Source organism: Polypterus senegalus, chromosome 16, assembly GCF_016835505.1.
Source record: "Polypterus senegalus isolate Bchr_013 chromosome 16, ASM1683550v1, whole genome shotgun sequence".
Taxonomy (NCBI): Eukaryota; Metazoa; Chordata; class Cladistia; order Polypteriformes; family Polypteridae; genus Polypterus; species Polypterus senegalus.
In genome coordinates, this window is record NC_053169.1 from 18,553,042 (window position 1) to 18,576,773 (window position 23,732).

A 23,732-nucleotide genomic window follows, 5' to 3' on the forward strand; every position below is an offset into this window, starting at 1 on the left:
GTGCGCTCAGACCCCACTTCCCCACAACACGAGCAATGTTAAGTCCTGCGAGAAACAGATTTAACCACGTCCGGGGCAGGAAATAAAGGACACATATTGTTTTTACAAAAGTTTTAAAGTAAAAATGAAAATAATGCATTTGTAAGAATTCCGATGAAAATAACAATCTCTTTAAATTGTTTATCTGATAAACCAAACCTGGGGGTGGGCAAGCAGGGGGCAGAGACCCCTAGTAGTAGTAATAATAATAAATCTGCGATATAGCAGGGGAGCGATAGCTGAACCGTGATATAGCGGGGGATCACTGTATATATATTTCTTTTCTAAGGATATCCTCAAATGGTTTATATCCTGAAGTGGATTAATTTTTAGACTTGTCACTTTGTTGTCTTCAGTTTTCTTCTAAATATTTTATTAAGCTAAATAGAGCATTGTGAATACACACAGATGTGAACCAAAACAAGTAGATGGAGAACTGCTGGTCCTTTTGTCATTTGTATCTTATTACAAATAAGGAACCATTAAAAACAGTGAATGCAGTTGTTTAAGACTAAAATAAGCAATTAAGGGTTTGAAATCTTAAAAAACGAGGCAGTAAGTGCTTTATCTGCAATAACTGATTTTTCATTCGGCAGTTGGGTTATAACACAAACCTGCAGCCCTCACCAGGACGGATGTTGCTCACCACTGCTGTAGGAAGTGGTAATATCTCCACAAAGCTTCTTTTGAATTGACATCATTAAGCAATGAAGATCTAAGAGAAGTTATAAATATTGATAACTGACAATTTGGGTGTTACATTAGTGACGTGATGTGACCTTTCCAGGTGAAGGTGTTTTGAAGTTTGAGGTCTTAATACGATTACACAGTGCCACCCACCACCACTGATTGTCATAGTTTATTTTAAGGTAGAGGTTTGCTGATGTGGTGTATATTTGAACTCATGACTTAACTCATGAGAATAAACTGTTATTATTACCTTATTTATGCCATGTTGTTCTGTTGTTTACATTATCCCTTTTCTTTATGCGACTTTCTTGCAGCCAGATGTAACATTTATGCAGGAGCCCTATTTAAATAATAACAACTAATATAGTCTAAAGAGAAACTTGGTGGGGTATGTTATTCAATGTAAATGTTGTAAGACCACCAAAAGAGTGAGATTTGAGATTCATAGCTCAGTCCCATTTACAGCTACAGCATGAGATTTTTTTCTTAAAATTACAAAAAGTAAAATTTGCAAAACATTTTTTTTTAGAATTTGGCAAGAACTTATGTGAAAGGGATGAATGTGTAATTGTTGCTGAAGTAACTCTCCAAAGCAGGCAGAGGAATGATGCCAACATTTGATTTGAAACAAAGTGTATGGTGCTAGAATTGATTGAGTTTTCGGTGGGGTATGTTTTTATTTTTTATTGAATTGGAAGGTGTAATTTCTAAAAATGGTTCTATAGCAATATGTGGTAGCATTTCCAACTGTGCTTTTCCTACTGCTATATTACTTTTTTGAGGATAACCTACGGTTCAACTAAATCAGCACTGAATTCTGCCTTACAAGTTAGTTAATGGGTGGTTTTGCTCATATTTAAAGCTCGGCTGTTGAGTCAGTGTAGTTTTAGATTTTGTCAATGAACAGGTGCTCATTTTTTCCACTGTTTTTCTTTAAGACCTTCTTTCAGTCATAATCAGTAGGTGCATTTCATAAATGTTTTTGTTACTTTTGCATTTGCTAAAATAATTTTCTATGCAGGTCTGTTTCATTCTTTTTATTGCCCTTGCATGCTTCTGATAATTACACGATTGTACTTGTATTATGTGAAATTCATACTATCTAACCATGAAAGGAATGTGCTTAACTTTTCTGTTGCATTGGCTGGCAATCTGACATGCATAGGTTATTGAAGAAAGAGAAAAACTGAGAAAAGAAAAAGAAAGTCGTTTGAAAAGGAAGGAATATCTAATGAAAGAACTTGAGAGATTAAGGAAACAGCAAGGTAAAATTTTTTTAAAATTGTCATTTGATCCTTTTTATTCCTTAAAATGGTGTTGAGGTAAACTAATCGTTTCCCTTTATGATGTGATGCTATGGTACATGGGTGGGAAAAATCAAGAGTGAAAGATGTGGTTCCAGAGTTAAACCAGTGTGTTCAAAAGTGACTTGGGCAGTGTTAGATGACAATGTGAAAACAGTTTTGTTTGTGTGTATGTTGTATTCATCCACCCCTGGGTAAGCCTTGTACTTTCAAAGACACTTAACTGTCAATGAATGCTGAAGGGTGGAGTGAGGAGTGCTTGTGTTTTTGTAGAAACATTTTACAAGAAATATTAAATGTTTTCTTCTTTTAAATATTTTAATGATTCTGACTTCTGTCTGGTATGTCAAAAATTTTATTAAACCAGTCTCTAGTACATTCTAATCTAAAGCCTCATATCAATGAAATCTATATTGTATATACAGTCAATTTTCATTATCCATTGGGCTTAGTGCTTCAGTATTTGCAGTTTTTCAGGAACCTATGAGAAAATGGGGCTAGGTTCTGGCGGGACCCCTGCTCAGGGGTAGGCAGGCCCCTCTGCTCTCACTCTTTTGAGACTCAATGATCCTTCCACAGGTTAATAATACGGATTTTTTTTTAAATTCCTCTTTAGTCACTGGGTTCCAATCTGGTATCCTGAGTTGGTTCGTCATTTGGTGGGTGCGGCAACGCGCTGTATCAGCGTGCTCCTAATCTCTCTCTCGTCAAGTTTCATCATTTTCTAGGCACTCCGACAGAGGCAGAGATCAACCTCCTCAGAGGGCTGATCTTAGGACCTCACTAAACTACCCAATCAGTAGTAGCAACAGGCAACATGTGTGAAGAGAAGGGATTAAATAAGTGAGAGCTTATTATCTGAACTTGCTGGGAATTACTTATTCATGAGCAGCAGTTGCAGACACTGGTTGTCTTCAAGAATGGGGTTCAGTGGTTTACATGTGATTCTCTGCACCAGATAGATACACATTGATCCATTCCATGTACAGTAGTAAGTGTGCAGCTCCAGACATCTGAGCAATAACTGGTCTGTGATGCCCAAAATCAAATGTTTTGCTGCTATGAGAAGTCTTTTGGAACCTATTTTTCTGGTAGACCTTACTGAAAAATAGTACAGTAGTACGCCATTGGTGTCATGATATGTGTTGCACATTTGTAATAGTGGATAAGCGAATATGTGGGAATAGTGATGATTTACTATGTGTGTTTATGTGTATGTTGTCTATTAATCTATCGATATATCGATCCATCGCATTTTTGAACTTCAAAAAGGGCACATATTCCTCCACATCCCATCATGCTAAAAATGGGTATGGTGTGTTGGAGTGCATAAAAAAGTGACAGTTATTTCAGCTTTGATCCCAAGAGCTGCAATGACAAAGTGCTCAAAGTAATGAGGTAGAGAGAGAGAAAGACAAATGATCCTTTCTGATGAAGAAAATTGCCACACAGATAACACAGAAAACAGTGCAATGAATACAGATGAAAACCTTATGAGAGAGATGAATGTTCTGCAAACGATGGTGTTGGTGGCCCATGACAATATACCAGTGCTGACTGTCCTAACTTGGCACTCTGGGCCAGGCTTAATATTCTAGAAAGCAAATCCACTGATCTCCTCAGGTTCTAACATTAGGTACTCTCTCCCCTGATGTCATAACAGCTCTAATTGATTAGATGCTAAATCTTATAATTTGTACACATCGTGCACTGAATATTGTTGGGGCTGATTTTGGGCTGGTGTTTGAGAGGAGCCATGAATGAGTGTGACCCCCCCAGGTCAAAAACCTTGCTCTGCCAGTGATGCATACTATAACATTATATTTTCTGGATCCATCCCTCTTCCTGGTGCTTGCATTTGACCTCTGTTAGATTTTATAGTGTTTAACATCATTCTGGACGAAAAATTTTAATTACCTTTCAGACAGCCTTGGTCTCACAATCCCTCCTAACCCATTAACAGCTGTGTTTGGGGTTCTTCCAGATGGGTTTAAGGTGGAGAAAGACAAACGAATTGTGATTGCATTCACTACACTTTTGGCACGCAGACTTATTCTGATAAACTGGAAGAACCCAAACTCTCCTCTTTTTAGTCATGGGAAACTGATGTGTTATACTATTTGAAACTGGAAAAAATCAAATACTCAGAGGATCCATACAGACCTTTTTCAAAACATGGCAGGATCTAATCAGTAATATTTTAAAATAAGCTCATAAAGCACAGAGAATTTAAGACCTATAAACATACCTGAATTAATAAATTTCACGTCGTTTGGCTTGCTCTCTCTCTCTGGGGTGGGGATCGATTTGTTCTTAACTCAAATTTTCTTTTTGTAAAAACTTGACTGATTTGTATGGATTGTAATAAAATTAATAAAAAAAAGATTTTATAGTGTAATAGCACATAAGATGTGAATGTAAACATGTTTTACTTTTGTATATTTTTTACAGTCTTGGTACATAAAAAATGTAATAAATTGTTGCCAGAATTGTGATTGAATCATTTTAATAGTTCCTGAAGAACAGCAAAAATGTGTAAATGTTCAACTGACAGTCTGCATTTATATTACTGTGTTCAAGGAGAGCTTCTTAGGAAGAAACGAAGGGAGAAGGATGGGCACAAGGACCCTTTGCTTACAGAGGTTAGTCGGCTTCAAGAAGAGGTGATGCAGCAGATCTCGGTCATCCGAAAAGAGCATGAGGAAGCAGAAAAGAAACGTGCTCAGTTGGACAAGGTGGCTCAGATTTTGGGCCTCCACATTTCTGAGAAATCAAAGAAAGTTGTCAAAGAGAGAGAGAACATTCCAGAAAAAAGTAGAGAAAAAAGTCAAAGTCCAGACAAATCATCATACACCTGTAGCAGCATCACCGCAGTTACTACTACCACCATCACTGCAAGTTCAGCTGGCCCTGCTTCGTCTAACAAGGTAGAATTCTTAGTGTGGGGTATGCCAGTTATTTAACTGGATGGCTGGATTCCGGTAACCGTTTCATTATGTCTTGATTTCTTTGTGTTGGTAAAAGATTATTTTATTGGATCTCTAGGGTGTAGTGCAGCTATTCTTTTTCCCTCTTATTTTGTAAATGTTGTTCTGTGTGAAAAGCAAGAGACTGTTTGAAGTTATTTAAAAAAAAAAAAAAAAAAAAAAGAAAATGAAGTTTTCTTAAGTGTGTTATGTTTTTTATGAAATACATTTTCATTTATTTGTATTTAACTTTTTTTGCTTCATAGTTTTGTGCATCCACAAAATTTTTAAAAGAATGGAGGCTTAGGCTTTTTTATTATGTGTAGGTATATAAAATATATATTACAATCGTTAATTTTACAGTTCTAGTTCTGATATGCAGGTAACACTTCTCCTAAAATTACACTACAACATTTGTTTTTTAACACAGTGAAAAGAATAAAATGTCATAGTTGCATTAGTAAGAAAATGTATGTCACACAAAAAGGTTGTTTTTAACTATTTCCTTCAGTTTTTCCATACTTGATTCACATAAGAAAAAGAATGCCCTCTAGACTGGCCACATAGTAAAAAATATTTATTGTTCAATAATCATCCCATAAATAAGCAGCAGGCAGTAGTTATGCAGTCTGGAGCACTTAAGTCAGAGTTACAGAATGTTGCATTGAATTTACTGTGGTAACAAATCTGATCATGAAAGTTTTGATAAAAATTGGACAATAAGACTGACATACGTAATCAGTTTATATTAATTTAATGGTTCTAAAATATTGCAGCCTCTTAAATGTTTCCAGGGTGCTGCTTTTAACTGTATTTATTCATTCTGTTCATCCTGAAGTACTGTTTTTAAAGTAGCAGCTGGCATCCACCCTAATTGCATCCTTCTTATTATTATACCCTTCTATAGTATAGTACTTTAACCTTTTTTGTTAAATTGAAAAATTTCAAGTCCATCAGTATTTTCTTATACCTCATATGCTGCAGTCCATTACTGTTCTCCCTGTAACTGATGTGTAATATGGGAGCTAAAAATTCCAGATGTGTCCTGTGTAGTTTGTTTGTTACGCGGACTAAACATGGCTTCTCTTGACATACTTCACATAGCCTGGCTATTTAGGTTAGCCTGTATTAGGCTACAGTGGGGGAAGCATTTTTGTTTCTGCCAGTTCCTGTTTTTATGTATACTTGCGTTAATGAAGTATTCAGCGCTTGTCCACTTTGTTTCTTAGGGCTGGTTTATACTTCACGATTAAAACACGTATGCACATGCATCATGGCTGCCACACATTCCTAGCATTATTTTAACACATCCTCTGTGCACGACGTCATAATGTGCGGTGTGCGCGAGTTGTAGTGCCAGCAAAAATATAGGTGACGTGTGTGTACAAGTTTTTGTACGTGATGTCAGCATTGTGGTTTACTATCAACATGTGATGGAAGGCTTGCAGCTCCAACAGAATCAATAAGCGTGTTTCAATGTTTGATAAATGGTTCCATGCAGTGAAGCAAATCATCAAAATGAAATGCTGACATGTCTTCATCCATTTCTTGCATAGGCAATGCAAGCATTGCATATTTCCCATTATAATGATGCGATACATTTAAAACTATGACATACTGTCTTGACATTCTGTGTTGCTGTTGTCGTCCTTTTTTTTTTTTTGCACCTTTTGTAACAGCTTCAGGATTCAAATAATTATTTTTAACATCTTTCTTCTCTCATCTCGCAACACAAAGAATTTGGACGTTGTTTTCTCCCCATGATGTTTTCTCTGACACCTGGTGGAATCCTCCAGATTTACTTTAAAGTGCGTATGCAAGTATATACACTGCAATGCTTGCGTAGCAGCAGTGTCCTCAAGCTCATGCATCATGTAGTGTTAAGTATATCTCTGGCCTTATGATGCAGAGTATTACGAGAGGGATGACTTACTTTTTTAAAGCAGTTTTCTTAGTTGACTTGGTTTTCCTGCTTTGCTTTTTTCTGTTTTTTCAATGGCTTAGGTAAAGAGTGTTCAATATGGCCAGAAATCTGTGTCATTATGTAAATGAACATTCTGAAGGTTTCCGTTAGATACCATTTTTGTATGTGCTTTTCTGAGACAAAATTTTTTGTTTATTTAAAAAATAAAAGTACTATTGATTAATTGTGCAGAATGATGAGACTCTTAACCATTGAAATGCTTGTTACTGCTCTGCTCCAATAGATTCAGTAGCAGTTTTTCACCTCTGTAAAAAAAGCAAAACTATAGGCTCGCCCTCTTAGTTTATTGAACCCATGCACACAGAATACAAGACACAGCTTCTTTCTGTTTGTATCAACTTTCCAGTAAATGGTTAGTTAGAAACATTGGAAGAATCAAGACATAAACAGACCATTTAGCCCAACAAGCGCGTCCATCCTATTCACCTAGATTGTCCAAAGTAAAGACAAGTTGGGATTGAAAGGGCTTTAAAGTCCTGTTTTCCACCACACTATAAGGTAATTTTATTCCATGAGGTTCTTTGCGTGAAGAAAAACTTTCTAACATTTGTCTGAAATGTTGCCTTAAGTCTCCAACCATGTCCTTGAGTTCTTGTTGTACAATTTATTTTAAGCTAACCACACAGGACCTACTGTACTACTTCCTTTCTTAATTTTTTTACTTGTAAATCTTTGTTTTCTTTAACTGAAAAGGTTAAATCGGCATAGTCACTCTCATCTGGACTTTCTCTAGCACGACTATATTGCTTTTGTAATGTGTTCTCCAAATGTGTTTGCAGTACTCCATGTAAATTCTCATTAGTGTTTTACATAATTTGAGCATAGCCTCTTCCTAACTTGTACTCCTAATGCTTGTATCTTGTTATATAACTTAACATCCTATTAACGTTCTTGATGTATACAGTGATGAGTCTACTCTGACTCTTCGACCCTTCTCATAATGTGTACTTTCAAGTTTGAAACTTCCTAGCGTGTGTTCAAATCTAACCTTTTTACTTCCTATGGGTAATACAGTACCTTACATTTACTTACATTACTTCATCTGCAACAAATCTGCCTATGCCTACTGTCCAGGTTCCTTTGCAATAATTTAGCTAATTATTGATTATTTTCTTGTCCAAATTGTTTATTTCTGTTGAACAGTGCCGTGTCTCTAGCACTGACCCCTGAAACAACAACAACATTAGCATTTATTTATATAGCACATTTTCATACAAACAGTAGCTCAAAGTGCTTTACATAATAAAGAATAGAAAAATAAAAGACACAATAAGAAAACAAAATAAATTAACATCGAATAAGAGTAAGGTTCAATGGCCAGGGGGGACAGAAAAAACAAAAAAACTCCAGACGGCTGGAGAAAAAATAAAATCTGTAGGGATTCCAGACCATGAGACCGCCCAGTCCCCTCTGGGCATTCTACCTAACCTAAATGAAACAGTCCTCTTTGGATTTAGGGTTCTCACGGAAGGGCTTGATGATGATGGTCACGTAGAGTTCTGCCTTTTAATCCATCCATCATTGTTGGAGCATCATGAAGCTTTGAGTAGGTGGAGGTGGCGCAGGCCACCACCACAAAGAAATTGGAAAAAGAAACGGAAAATAGAGTAGGGGTCAGTACAGATTTTAGAGCCACCATGAATAGTTATTATGATGAACTGAACATATAGAGTATCAGGATTAAGTTAAATTAAGTTAAATTGAAGTTATAGAAAGGCCATGTTAAAGTAATGTGTTTTCAGCAGTGTTTTAAATTGCTCTACTGTATCAGCCTGGCGAATTCCTATTGGCAGGCTATTCCAGATTTTAGGTGCATAGCAGCAGAAGGCCGCCTCGCCACTTCTTTTAAGTTTTGTTCTTTGAATTCTAAGGAGACACTCATTTGAGGATCTGAGGTTACGATTTGGAATATAAGGTGTCAGACATTCCGATATATACGATGGGGCAAGATTATTTAAGGCTTTATAAACCATAAGCAGAATTTTAAAGTCAATCCTGAATGACACAGGTAACCAGTGTAGTGACATTAAAACTGGAGAAATGTGTTCGGATTTTCTTTTCCTAGTTAGGATTCTAGCTGCTGCATTCTGCACTAGTTGCAAACGATTTATGTCTTTTTTGGGTAGTCCTGAGAGGAGTGCGTTACAGTAATCTAGTCGACTGAAAACAAACGCGTGAACTAATTTCTCAGCATCTTTCAGTGATACGAGGTCTAACTTTACTTATGTTTCTTAAGTGAAAAAATGCTGTCCTAATGATCTGATTAATATGCGATTTAAAATTCAGATTACAGTCAACAATTGCCCCTAAGCTTTTTACCTCCGTCTTGACTTTTAATCCTAATGTATCCAGTTTATTTCTAATAGCCTCATTGTATCCATTATTGCTAATCACTAAGATTTCAGTTTTCTCTTTATTTAACTTTAGAAAGTTACTATTCATCCATTCAGAGATACAAGTCAGACATTGTGTTAGTGAATCAAGAGAATCGGGGTCATCAGGTGCTATTGATAAGTACAGCTGTGTGTCATCAGCATAGCTGTGGTAGCTACGTTGTGCCCCGCGATAATCTGACCTAACGGAAGCATGTAGATTGAAAGCTACCACTTTTAACACAACCTAATTCTGAAAAAGTTCTCCTCATCATAAACCCTTTGCTTTCCTATATTTGAGCCAGTTTTGTACCCACTTATGGACTGTACCCTGATTTCCCACTTCTTTTAGGTAGGTACCTAACCTTTCATGTGATATATTATCAAAAGCCTTCTGAAAATCAAGATCGTAAAATATCTTTGGAACCAATTTTATCATATGCCTTTGTTTCTTCCTCATAAAATTCCAGCATATCTGAAACACAATATTTCTCCTCTGATCCCTTGTTGAATATTTGCTAATACAGATAGTCCCCAAGTTACAGATATCCGACCTATGACTTACGAATGGGGCCGCAGCTGCAACGCATGTGCCTCAGTAACTGCCGCTCCATCATCTTCGGCCTGGGGAAGCTGCAAGCGGTGGCTGGACGGATGCTGGAGGGGGGCGATTTCGCTGCTCGCGCAGTGTAGTGTCCCTCAGGTTGCTCCTTGCTGCAAGCGGTGACCTGTGGTCCATAGTCACCGGGGCCACACACATCGCTCGTGTGCAGGACAGAGGGTTGATGGGGCGGTTCACTTCCCACCCACCACGCCGCCGCAGCAGCAACTGCTCCTGACTGGACACAAGCTGAATGGAGCAGAGAGTGGAGTGTTCCACTGCCCACTCACCACACACAGCTGCCCCGTTTGTTCTCAGTGAGTGGCTCGTGATGCTTCAAGTGGTGACTCGGTTGTGGCTTAACGGAGGCCATTAAGGGTGAACGGGGAGTCAGGGGGTAGCACTGTAGTGTGCCTCGGGTGGCTGCCTGTTGAGTGGGGGTGGTGGTGGGTGATTCACTATCTGCCTTTGGCCGCACCATGTTCATTTTCAGTGGGCGGACGCTGCAGGCAGCATACTGTAGTGGAGGTGACTGTGTGGTGGGCGGGTGGTGTACTGCCCCTCACCGCCCCTATTCATTCTCAATAGCAAGCCTGCTTGTACTGTTACGCACATAGCAGGAAGTTTCTCTTGTCAGTACATCACACGTGTTGACAACGGGTGCCTTCCTGCTCTGATCGCGTGTACAGTGCTGTGCAGAAGAGTTAATCTTAACCTTTTGTCTTCACCCTTCAAGAATGTCTCTGAAACACAAACCTGATGCAAGTGCTGGTGATACAATAAAGAATAGAAAAACCATCACCATGGAAAATAAAGTAGAAATAATAAAAAGGTCAGAGATTGGTGACACTCCGTCATTCATTTGCAGAGCACTTGGTTACAGTCGGTCAACAAAAGCATTTATTAAAATAACGTACCTGTTCTGACTTACATACAAATTCATCTTAAGTACAAACCTACAGTCCCTATCTCATACGTAACCCAGGGACTGCCTGTACTTCTGTTCTGGACATGTGTTGCTGCTCAATACAGTAGCTTCTATTAATTTGCCCGTGCTACACATTAAACTTAACTGGATGATAACTACTTGGATCGGCCCAAATCGCCCACTTTATACCATGACGTAATATTTACTAGCCTGTATTGTTTACACATTTGCCTAGTGTGCAGAGATTTTCTAAAAACATGCCAAAGTTTTGTGTATGTAATCACTAATTTCCTTGCACACTTAAGGATAAATGTTTTATGGTCCTGGTGAGTTGCTAGATTTCAGCCTATTTAATCCAAGCAGTACTTCTTCCTGTACAATTTCAAAGTCACAGAGTACCTTCTTAGTAGTTCATGTAACTTTATTAACCTTTTTGCAGTTTCTTTTCGCAAATTTCATTGCAATACAAGTTGAAAGCATTTGCTATTTCATTGTCTATATATTCTAGCTCACCTTTACCATTCTTAATGCTCTTCACATCCTCGTTTATTGTTCATTTTACTGCTAGAAATACTGAAAGAACCACTTTGGTATCAAGGCAAAATGTGTGTATCATAAAATGGTAAATTGTTTAATTTCAGCTTTACTTAGACTATCATTTTACATTTAAATAATTGCTAAATAACTTAGTGTGATATGCATTTTAAGACATCTAAATGTTCTCCCATATATTCCCTTTATTTTGGTCCCTTTAATAAATGTCAAATGTAAACACTCAATAATCTAAAGCAGTAGTTCCCAACATCAGTCCTGGAGACCCCCAACCTGGGCTGCAGGTTTTTGTTTCAACCAGTAATTGAGAGTAATTGATTATATTTAGTTAGCTGGTCTTTTTTCTTTGTTTTCTTATTCTGCATTCAGAAAAGCACAGCATTCTAAGACATTTAGAAATGTTTAACTCTTTTTTTTTTTTTTTTTTTTTCCTATTTTTCCCTTATTCTATGCAGTTTCCTTCCTTCATCGTATCCTAATAGTGATAATTACAAGCAAACACACACCCAGGCAAACAACACTAAATAATGAACTGCTTCACCGTCAAACCCATTAATTAGTCAATAATGGAAAGGCAGAATAGAAATCAGGGTGAACATAAATAGAAAGTAATTTAATTTTTATTTTATATGTATTAACACACTTACTTTTATAATTGCTTCATTTACCCCAAAACACAGAAACTGGGAAATAACAGCTCACTTAATTTGGCTTGGAGTCCAAATAAAAACACAAGTTGGTTGGAACGAAAAACCTGCAGGACCGAGTTTGGGAACCACTCATTCAAGGACATATGTTATATGCAGTTTAAATTTCCTGTTGAATTTCAGTTAGTGTTTGATTGTGTTGTGAATCTGTGTGCAGTTTATCAGTAACATTGTATTTATATTGATTTTTTGACACTGTTGTTTTACAGAGGTCTGATGTTTATGAACACCATATATATTTCAGTTGATCTTGGTATTGTCACCCAAGTATCTAATTCATACAAATGTTACCTAACTAAAATGCACATTTGACTGCTTGACAACTTTTTTTCCCCGCTTCTTTTTTTAAGACGGTCAAGCTTCATCTTAAACATTCTTCTGACAAATGGTAGTATTAGTCGTCTTTGAAATGCATTACTGAAAATAATGCTAGTGAGTATTGTATAGGTATTGTTCTCTCTCCCCCATTTCCTGGAATAAGAAAAGAACAAAGTTCATTGCATACACAAAAATCAGTGTCATATCATAAATGTATGCAACTTCGAAGAACGTTTAAAGGTAAGACCATTTTGCCACATGTACCTTCAAAATGGGCTTTTTTAAAGAATATATCTTTTATTACTTAGCCCAATGAACTTCTGCTTTTCCTACTTATGTGTTTAGCCATACAATATTCATCCAGCCTTTTTCCTTTTAATGTAGGAGTCTTCTCATTCAAAACTACCTTCTGCCAAGATAAAAAGTGCCAAGACAGTGCCACCTCAGTCTTCTCCCAAGACATTAGAGCAGTATGAATATTATGATGCTGGTAATCACTGGTGCAAAAACTGCAACACACTATACGGATCTATGTTTGATTTTTTTACGCATCTGCACAGCAAAGCACATAGAAAGGTAGGTGATCTGAGAACTTTTACTGTGGTTGAAGTATAACAGGTCCCGTTTTAATTTCCAAATGTACACTCTGCTCTTTTTTTCCTTATATTACTGTCTAAATGTCACTTAATTATGTTGTCTTTACATAATCACTGCAATAATAAAGAAAAATGACCATTTACATCATCTTTTATGTGTTTTGTAATTTTTTTGTAGAGGGAGGATTGGGATACCACCTTTCTGAAATTTTTGATATTTATATTTTAAAAATCAGTTTAACTGCACATTACACTAATCTGCTTATATTACAGTCGTGAAAGATGAATTTGTGAACTTACTTAAACTCAATAAAACAGAAAAGTGATTTGTATTGCATCCTACTTTTATGACAACAAACATGCCAAAATGAAGCATTGTACCATAAAGTAATTTATGTTGATTAAATATATTTTTTACTGTCAAAAGAGCTACTGCAAGAATGACCTATCTTATGGTGCTGTTTATCCTTGTTGTTTTACCTTGGAATTCTGAGTTAGCAGTGAACAAAACCTGAAAATTCGTATAGAACACCTTCATACCTCATACCTGTTAGCCAGTACATCTGTTTGTCAATGGACAGATCACTCTTCAATCTTGCTTTTTATTTTAAAACATAAATAAATAAAAAAAATAAGCTATATGGTAGGCTTTTAAAGTTCTTGCCATTTCACGACAGAGAAAGGAGTATCTTGTGCTATTGCTTATTTTAGACTGCTCCAAGAATAACTAAGAATAGTATTTGAATAACATTCTTTTCATTGCATTGCAAGTTTGTTTTTTGTTAATGTATTAAAGATCAGCATAAGTTACAGTATTGTTTTTTCTTCATTTTTAAAATTTTTTTGTAAAGGATCGTAACTGCTGTAATGGAAAACTGCACGTGCTATAGTCATTTCACAGTAAGTCTCTGAGAGCATTGCTATGTTTAGGAGGTTTATTGTGATGCATAACATGAGATATTTTAAAACTAAAGTCAGTTACCTTTTAACACTAGAATTACCAGAAATAACGAAAAAACTCGTAAATCCGTCCCACCTTAAATCGCTTCTTAAAATCGTTCACAGCTCTCCGCCAGCATCTTTTGTCATCTAAATGTGCTGATTAAAATCAGGCTGCAAGCAGCCGGCTATTCCATCCCTCCACCTACTTAGAACGTGCACAAACTTCTCCCAGCTCATGCCTTGATTGATTTTCTGGGAGTGAAGTGGAGTTTTAGACTGGAAATAATAGATCATTGTTTGGAACACACGCATTTCATGTCTGTTCCGTTTCTACAGTAATCTGTGTAAACACCTTGTTAAAACAGAAACGTTTTTTATATTCTACTAGTAGATGACAAAATGTAGGCATAAACTATATAATGTATGAAGCCTGAAGTATCAAAGAAATACTTTCACAAAAGATACAAATCTAACACAACAATTGCGCTTTTATTCAAAAATATAACTGCAGAAACAAAAAGCCGCGTTAACATGCGACATTGACACCCGTTTATTATGACTGCGTCTGTGGCGCAATAGAATCAGCTGCTGCCTGGGAATCAAAAGGTCACGAGTTTGATCCTGCACCACTCCGTTTTGAGAAGTAAACTGCTCTTAGTCTTACTATTTTAGAATAAAAACATACATTTGATTTCAGTCTGTAACAGCCGGTGTAATTTATGATACTTGTAAAGGTTAGCTTTGGGTTTGGTTTTTTTTTTTTTAGTCCGTTTTATTATCTCAGCCGCGTTCACGAGCCCAAACACACCCCACCCCCGCATCTGATACTGCTGTTTTCACATAGACGCGCTGTAACAGAGGTAAACTCGGCTCCCTTCTACATCGGAGCAAGAATGCACATACCATTGCTTGCATACTAAAGTGTCAGCAGGCACTTTTTGTGGCATTACACACATTTTTGATCATGCCCTCTGCACACTACTTGTGACTTTAGGCTTTAGGAAGTAAGTAAATAAAGTTAAATCGTGTCATAAAAGGATTTCTTCAAAATGTCGAATGTTCTTTATTTGGCATGGACATGCTCAAAAAATACATGTGTAATGCCACAAAGTGCATGCAGACATCCAAATAAATAACATTCCACATTTTGAAGAAATCCTTTTATGACATTTAGATGACAAATGACGCTGGTGGAGAGAGGTGAACGATTTTAAGAAGCGATTTAAGGGATGGATTTACGAGTTTTTTCGTAGGCTCTGGTAATTCTAGTGTTAATGTGTTTTGGCTCCAGCTGATTTTTGATACATTTATACTTCCATCCCATTTTTTTTGAGCGATCTTCAGTGAGAATTGACAGGTGTGAGTACTAATTGGAGAGATGGATTTAGCTGTGTGTTTTGATGTGGGCATTGTAGAATTACTGCTGAGCAAGAAGCTTAGAATTTTTGCTGTTTGTGTTAAGTAGATGACAGGAATAGGAAGAATTTAAGGTAGCTGCTTAAATTATAAAGAGAAAGATGGTCTTTTTGGTTGAAATACCCAGGTTTTCTTTTGGTGAAAGGTGCATTAATCGGTGTGGCTCCTTGTAAACAGGATTACCACAATCATCACTGCCCCCTTCAATGGAAATCTCTCCCAACTAACCCTTCTGAATGTTTATATATACTTTATTTTATTTTTTTATTTTTTAAGCTTTGTTTTACACAAAATTTGATTAAGATATTAACACCTCTTTCACATAATTTTTTCCATTCAAAAATGGTTGGAAAGCTAGCACTGTAACAAATACTTTTATCACTGTGCACATAGACACAAGATCCTTATGATAGACCTTGGGCTGCTAAAACCTCCAACACTGATGGTAAACTTCAAACAGGAAAAAACATGGAGAAAATTGTTGTTCCAGCAAAAGGTATGTTTGTTTTTGTTTTTAACTTTAATAAAGATATATTAGGGAAAAATCTATAGTATACATTTCTGTGAAAGTTTAGATTTAATTTTGGGATCATCAGAAAAAGATTTCTAAGATTTCACAATATTATCTCTTTAACTGTTTTTCTTTGAAAGAAGGTGCTGAAGATACCTAGATTTCATGTCATTCTAATAGATTTTGATGTGATTAGTAGATTTACAAGCAGTTTCAATCCCAGACTGCATGTATCAAGCATGTATTCTAGTTTTTTTTCTCCCACCCTAACTTGTTTTGACCTCAGATCATTTGTGTGCAGCCTTTTCCTTCTTGAAGATTTGTAGTTTAAGGCCCTGTCACATTACATGATTTTTCCAGCGATTTTCAGTCACAGACCCATTAATATTACAATTGGGGTGCATTTCTGTGACTACCAGTCATGAGGTTTCTCCGTCCAACCAGCTGGCTATCTGGCTCAATACATTTGCCCCAACCTTCAACAAAACCACACTCCTTTAATCAACATTAAGTGAAAAAAAGTCATTCTAGAACTTCCATTTCTTATAAAGCTAAACCAATTAAAGATATGACATTTAATGTGAAGTACTTTTTGGGAAAAATTTGAATTTTGCTTTTATTTTTTCTTTAAAAAGATAAAAGCCTTTTATATCCTAGAAAACTTTTTCTGTGATCCCAGTTTAAAAAGTTCTATTTGACATCATTATTTTTATTTTGTGCAGTACAGTTGAACATCTTTACTTTGTCAAGAAGGGAAACTTTGATATACTGTACAGAAATTTCCAATATGAAGAAAAGAGAGCACATTAAAAAGCTCTGTTTCCTGTCCATAGACAGGTTTTATTAGTTGACAGCTACATAATTGGTGATTGGTCATGCTGTTTGTCATGCAGGGGAGAGCAGTAAAATTTACTTCTTTAGATTTACATTTACATAGACAAGAACAAATCTGGGCTTAACATACAAATTTAAACAAAACTGGGATTACATCTCCATACTCATAATTTACACACCTCGTACAACTGTACGGTTTAGCAGCATATGCGACATACATATTTGTGTGTTTTTTTTTTTTCAGATTGAATGTATTATAAAGATGAATCTGTACCAGTATACTAAAGCACCAGCTCTGTCATAGCTCTGAAAAGATATTCCACAAATACAAGTCACAAGTGGTGTTTCTGAATTAACAATTTTTAAAATGTGACTCAGAAATACAAAGGATGTTCAAATGTACCGCTTTAAGTTGTAAACTTGGATAAAAGTTAACACTGCTGTATACTGTAATTAGGCATGGACAAGTCAATTTTGATAATTTACTAATGTATTTTTAATTTTCATATTAATGTTTGCCAATTTCCTCTTAATCCTCTTTACTCATACATTATGGCAATTTTTTTTTTGCTTAGGGTCTGAGTTTTTGACACCTGTAATAGGATTTTATTGCCTGTTGTGTGAAAAATGTTATGGTGACCAGATTGCTGCAGAAGAACATGTTTCATGTCATGACCATAATGAAAAATACAAGGTAATCTGTGAATCTTAAAATTTAGAATGAATTGTTAAGAAAAAAATCAGAATGTATGAGAGAACCTTTCTTTGGGTATTGTTGCAGAGTGTAGCTCTTTAATTTATAACAGAATTTGAGGACAGTCAGCTTGGTAGCAAGCACTTTCTTACTAGAGTTTTACACTCACTTTTGTAAGACAACTTGCCCCATAACAACTAAATGATTTAATTTTCCTTGGAATATTACTGACAGTATGCATTTCACTCTAGACAGTGGCTTACATGCTCTTTATGCTCGTATTAATCCAGTAATACATTGTGCATTTCAGAAATTCTTTTAAATGGATGCTGAGCAAAGGAAAACAAAAAAGTTGCACACATAATGTAAAAAGAATATCTTTATTGATCAGTTAGGACATCATCTGTAATACTAGAACCCAAAACGCTACTTGTGACAAAATACAGCTTGGGAAGTCTGCTTTAGTAGTTTGTTTGCCCCCTTTTTTTTTTTTTGCTTAAATATTTGAATTGCCCTCAATCCTGGCTAAACAAATTTGAGTTCTGTTAACATACCACTTACTCTTTACAAAGAGCATAAATAAAAACAATGTTTCATGCTTACAGATGTGTAGGTCTAAGCATTTTCCTTTGTGGGAATAGTATGCTCATCATCCCACCCATTCTTTAAAGCCAGTGTCATACTACATGACTTTTACCATTATTTTCAGCTGTAGGCTTCATTTACATAATCCTTAAGGAAGTCACATCAGTTTGTAAACAGTCCGTGTGCACTCCCATTGCCATTAGTTGTCAAATTTACATCCCCAGTAACTATGCTAAAGTGGTCTCAATAGTACCTACATCACTTGTATGTAATAATGGTCGGTGCTTGAACCTATAAGCTTTAACGGCCAATAAATGCTCAGCTAGAAGTGCAATGCATGCAGTGCCCAGAAACAGTGATGAACAATGGGCAACTGCAGGGAAGGATTTCAAGCTTTAAAACCGTAGAGCCAGTTCCAATGACAATTTGATGATTATTATTCCAGTGTGCTCTATCTTGATTGGCTCCCAAAATAAAGAGATTTAGAAATTTGATGAATAGTCCTAAGGAAATAGTGTATTAAGTCACACAGTGCAATTCCCAGACATATAATTTAACACCCTTTGAGATGACAAGGTTTAGCAACTTCAGACTTTACATTTGCCATGCTCTCAGATTAGATGTTGAGTCCCGTAGTGTGACATTGTTCAAAACTGCTTATACAAACCAGCACTTGGCATACATTTGAAAGCAGCCATAAATGATAAACTGGGTCTTCACAAGGTGCACTCATTATAGACCATCACAGACATAATTTGAATGTACAAGGAACAACTAAGCAAACCCCGTGAGAGTCTGTGAACATCACACAGGCCTCAAGCAGCTCTCATGCAGGTCCCTAGAGTGGTGAGGCAACAGCAATAATTTCAGTGCCATCCAAAAATGAAGAGCAAATAAAACCTTAAAATGCTGTATTTAAAAACTGATAAAATGTAGATTTGCTTGAGATTAAAAAAATGCATTTACTTGCCTGAAAGTTCAAGTAAAATGCAAAATCCAGTAACAGCAGACTCTCTTAAATTTATTTTATTAGATACAGCACAAGCTTATTATGGTCTCTGTCTGTCTGGCCATGATTAAAGTATGCCTAAAATAAACATACAGTGGAATCTTGGTTCACGACCATAATTTGTTCCAAAACTCTGGTTGTAGCCCGATTTGGTCATGAACCGAAGTACTGTAATTTCCCCCATAGGATTGTATGTAAATACAATTGATCCGTTCCAGACCGTGTGAACTGTATGTAAAAAATATATATATATTTTTTTTTTTAAAGTTTTTAAACACAAATATAGTTAAGTACACCATAAAATGCACAGCGTAATAGTAAACTAAATATAAAAACATTGAATAACACTGAGAAAACCTTGAACAACAGAGAAAACTAACACTGCAAGAGTTCGCGTTATAGCACCACAAACCGCTCGCTAAAACACTTTTTTTAATGAGTTTTAAGCACAGGGAAAAAAATCAGATCTAATTAGTACATTTTGTAAGCAGGAAAGTTCAAAGATGGGTGTTTCCCCCTACACTCTTACAATATTTTGCACCTTGTATATTATTTTAAGAGACCCTTTAGTTTCCATGTTATTATTTTTCCATTGCTCCCCCATTTACAACTGTACTCTTCAGACTTTCCTGTAAAATAAAGCTGTGTTAGAATATTTTACCTAAACGTAATTACGTTTTCTAGCTCACTGTCTTTCTGTTCATTCAGTGACATTCAAGCTGCACATCTCACTAACAACAAACACTCTGCATTTTCATCATGCAATGCATAAAGTTGTATTTTTGCTTTTGGACATTGAGGCTTAATCTGTTGGTGATAAATGTAGACTTTTTTCTCTTATTTTTCTAATGCAATTAGAAGTAAATTATTTTTACCATCCTTTCAGAAATACATAGAAGAAAATCCTTTATATGAACAGAGAAGAAATCTGGACAGGCAAGCAGGACTTGCTGCCGTTATGGACAATAAAGAACGTCGACAAACTGAGATGAAAAGAAAAATGGTAGAAGAATCTGGGAGCCTAAAAGGTGAGGATGTAAAAGCCAAGATAGTGATTAAGGAGGATACAGAGGAACCAGACAGCCCCATGGAGTCAGAAGAGAAGGCAGTTTTACAAAAATTGGACAGTACTTTCAAACCTTTGGTTCAGATGAAACTGAAAAAGAAACCAGAGGAAACTGTGAAGCCAGTAGCAGGTGTAAAAATGTTTGGAAAGTTTAATTGGAAGAAAGAACAAAAAGAAGAGGAGAAGAAAGAAACACCTGTTGAAGATACTGGTGATGAAAGTAAAGAAAAAGAGGATGGGAAGACCCAGCTTGGTAAAGCAAAGCCCATTGCAATAAGGTTGTCTGGGAAGACTATAATCCCACAGACTACTGCCTGGACACGCAGTAATTCTACACCTGCACTATCTTCACAAGCTAAAATAAGGCCTAATTTGCCTTTACCAGCTATGGTACTTAGAAAATCTACAACAGCTTCAGTCGGCAAACCAGCCCCATTAAATGCCTTTCTCTCTATTAAATCTTCTGGTAACAATGCCAGCAAACCTTTGCCTGTTATCAAGAGTGAGTCTAAAAAGGACGTGGTACTGACCCCTGATCTTATTTCTAAAGCTTTCGGTGGTGAAGAGGTAGTATTGAAAGTTCCTCCATGTACTGAAGATAAAACCCAAACACCAACAGAGACCATACTGCCCCATCCCCCGCCTCCACCCCCTGTCCTGCAAGTCATGAGTTTTGAATCTGATGTTGCAGCCCCTGGTGTGCCAGAAAGCGAGCAAACAAGAACAATGCTTGTCCGCCCCCCTCCTTTTTGTGGGGCATCTACGATGAAAACTGAAAAACCAAAGTCCAGTTTGGCCACGGCTAATGCTAAAGACCTATATGATATTTTTTATAGCAGTGGTGCAAAGAGCTCATGTGATCTTAAATTTGTTAGTGCAGATCAGGATACGATAAAAGAAGATAAACCTGAAATAAAAGAAACAAAGACAGATGTACCTAGTAGAAATGAGAAAAATGCTGGTCTAGATCAGGTGTCGAAATCCGTAGGTTCTGAAAGTGATACAAACACAGAGGATAATTTGACATTGATAAAAGCCAGTAGTGTAAGTGTGAAGGAGTCGGAAAACCAAATGGAATCTAAGATCCTGAGGGTCGTGAATGTTGGTGAATCTTGCTGTGCTGACCCAGTGCCTTTTGTTTCAGACGTTAATGCAGTTGAGTGTGAGAGCAGTCTCCCACCTTTGGAGGATGAAAATTTGTTTGTTAAGCCACTCATAACTTCAGCTGACATTCCTGCAGATGAGAATAATGCAAGTGATTTTGGTAATTCAGAAATTAGCATTTCACCTGTACCTGAAATCAAAGTGGACGATATTCCATTCCAGAGTGAAGTGGAAGAAAACACACTTGTTCTCAGACATGATGTGTCATTGAATAGTGACATTCACATGGATGAACCTGACTCCCTTGACACTGCTCTTCAGAGTAATGTATTCTGTGATCAGGAAACATCTGATCATTTTGAAACAAATGATTTTATGCCTTCTGATGGTAAGGCGTACTCTTTCAACTTGGAAGACAATGATCAGGATCAGCCTGCATGCTTCAAAGAGATATCCACTGTTCATGAGTCTGTTGACTTGGAGGTTTCTAGTGATGAACCTGAAACTATTAGGTTGGAAATTGCAGAGAAAGAAGTTAGCCTTGTAGAGCAAAGTAGCTTTGAAGTGTTATCTTTAAATTTGTCTTCTGCTGACTTAAACCTTGATACTTATGATATAGGCTTTGAAACCACCGATTTAAGTGTTTCTGAAGCAACAAATGAGTCTGTACCAATGGAGACTGAAAAAAGTAATGATGAAACTTGCGGTATACCTTTGGATACAGCAGAATTAAATATTTCTGAAATTGCGAATGAGTTTGTACCGGTAGAAACGGAAAATACAAGGGGTAAAATGTGCAATGAAGATTTTGAAACGGCAGGTTTAAATGAAATAGCAAATGAACTTGTACCGATCGAATCCGAGGAACCATGTAAAACGTGCGTAACAGGCTTTGATAATACAGATTTAAATGTTCCCGACTCTGAAAATGAGCCTCCTACAAAAGAGGCTGATATAAAAAATGATTTCATTTGTGGTGGCCACATTTTTAAAACTGAAAATGTGAATGATTCTGAAATGGAAAAGCAACCTCTGCTAGAAGAGGTTTTAAAAGCAAATGACAGTACAGGGGGTCCTACTGACTGAGCAGGGTGATGAATGATATTGATCCTAAGAGCATAGAAAATAAAGAAAAACATTGAAAAAGATAACCCTGAAGCATAATTATACTTACAAATTTGTGAATTCCTTAATTGTATTTTACTTTTGACAAACATATGGCCAAAATTAGTTAAGATTAGTTACAGAAACTTTACGAGCAATACTTTCATCAGTGCTGCGTTGGGCTGGCGTCCCGCCTGGGGTTTGTTTCCTGCCTTGCGCCCTGTTTAGGCTGGGATTGACTCCAACAGACCCCTGTGACCCTGTAGCTGGGATATCCACTGACCCTGAAGCCGACGTGGGGCAAAATGTTCAAAGTTTTGAAAGGTAATCTCAAAAAAAGATTCAAACTTAAGTACAAACCTTGTCATGGATGTGAATTTTTCCTTGTAAAATTCTGTATATTAAGTACGTGCTTGAGTTTCTGATTGCTGCTATAGAAATAAAAAAACTTTACGGTGAAAGCATTTAGGATTTTCTTCCCCAGCACATTTGTTTATATATATATATATAATTTTTTTTTTTTTTTTTTTAAATCCACTTCACTATTGGACAACCATTCCTCTTGTCTCTGTTAATTTGTTAAATTGTTATTGGCTTTGTGTTAAAGTTTTTTGCATAAATTCTCTTGTAGAATGTGACCAGTGTACATAAAATTGTACCTTCAATTGTTTGCAGTGGCTACAGTTTTCTTGTTTCCTCATCAATAAATGTGGAAATATTCAAGCAGCCAACCTAGAAGAAACCATCGTTAAGATGCAGAACGATGGCATGATCCAGAAAAAGAAGGATTTAGAAATTATTTTTTATGTTTCTTGATGTAAGTATATAACAATCTTGTGAAGACAGGAAACAAAGCAGAAAAGAAGATGTTTGAGGAAGATTTGGATTTTCTCACATCTTGGCATCTTTCACTTTTAAGTTCTCATCTTTTGTTTGTTCTTGTTCTAAATAAAAATTCATTCATTCTGTATGTTTGCCAGTTTGGTTTTGAAATACATGTTTAGTGTTTCTAATAAAGTGTATATAGACACCTAATTTGTATTGTCTCTGAATTCATTCTTGGACTGAATGTATTTCCTCTGCTTTGTAGGACTATGTAATTTTAGTTGAACACTGACAGTTATAGTTTTTGGTTAAAAGGTTAATTCCAAATTTGTGTTTGAACAGTAGTGGACATTTATTCTATGCCTTTGTTTTAGCCTTTTTGAAGATGACAGTAGACAACAGTCACCAAGCTGATTCACCTTTACTTCTTAATAGGATATTAAGATGCAACTTGTTTGCCACTTATGTGTGCTTTTTGGTGCCATAAAATGTTGAACAGCTGCCTTCACTTCATTTTGCATGTAAGTATACTTTTATCAGTCCAGGAAAATACAGAAAAAATATTTTTTTTATAATCAAAAAGAG

The 23,732-nt window shown here is 36.3% G+C and overlaps 1 protein-coding gene across 1 annotated transcript in view; it reads left to right on the forward strand.

Annotated features, from left to right (window-relative positions):
- znf318 (zinc finger protein 318) overlaps positions 1-23,357 on the forward strand; it is a 48,298-nt gene extending 24,941 nt beyond the window's left edge. Inside the window, exons 6-11 of the mRNA XM_039737838.1 lie at positions 1,895-1,994; positions 4,614-4,960; positions 12,846-13,037; positions 15,809-15,911; positions 17,336-17,454; positions 19,935-23,357. Of these exons, the coding sequence (XP_039593772.1) occupies positions 1,895-1,994; positions 4,614-4,960; positions 12,846-13,037; positions 15,809-15,911; positions 17,336-17,454; positions 19,935-22,304 (3,231 nt within the window). The 3' untranslated portion in view covers positions 22,305-23,357. The remainder of the gene's footprint in view (positions 1-1,894; positions 1,995-4,613; positions 4,961-12,845; positions 13,038-15,808; positions 15,912-17,335; positions 17,455-19,934) is intronic.
- Positions 23,358-23,732: the final 375 nt, after the last annotated feature.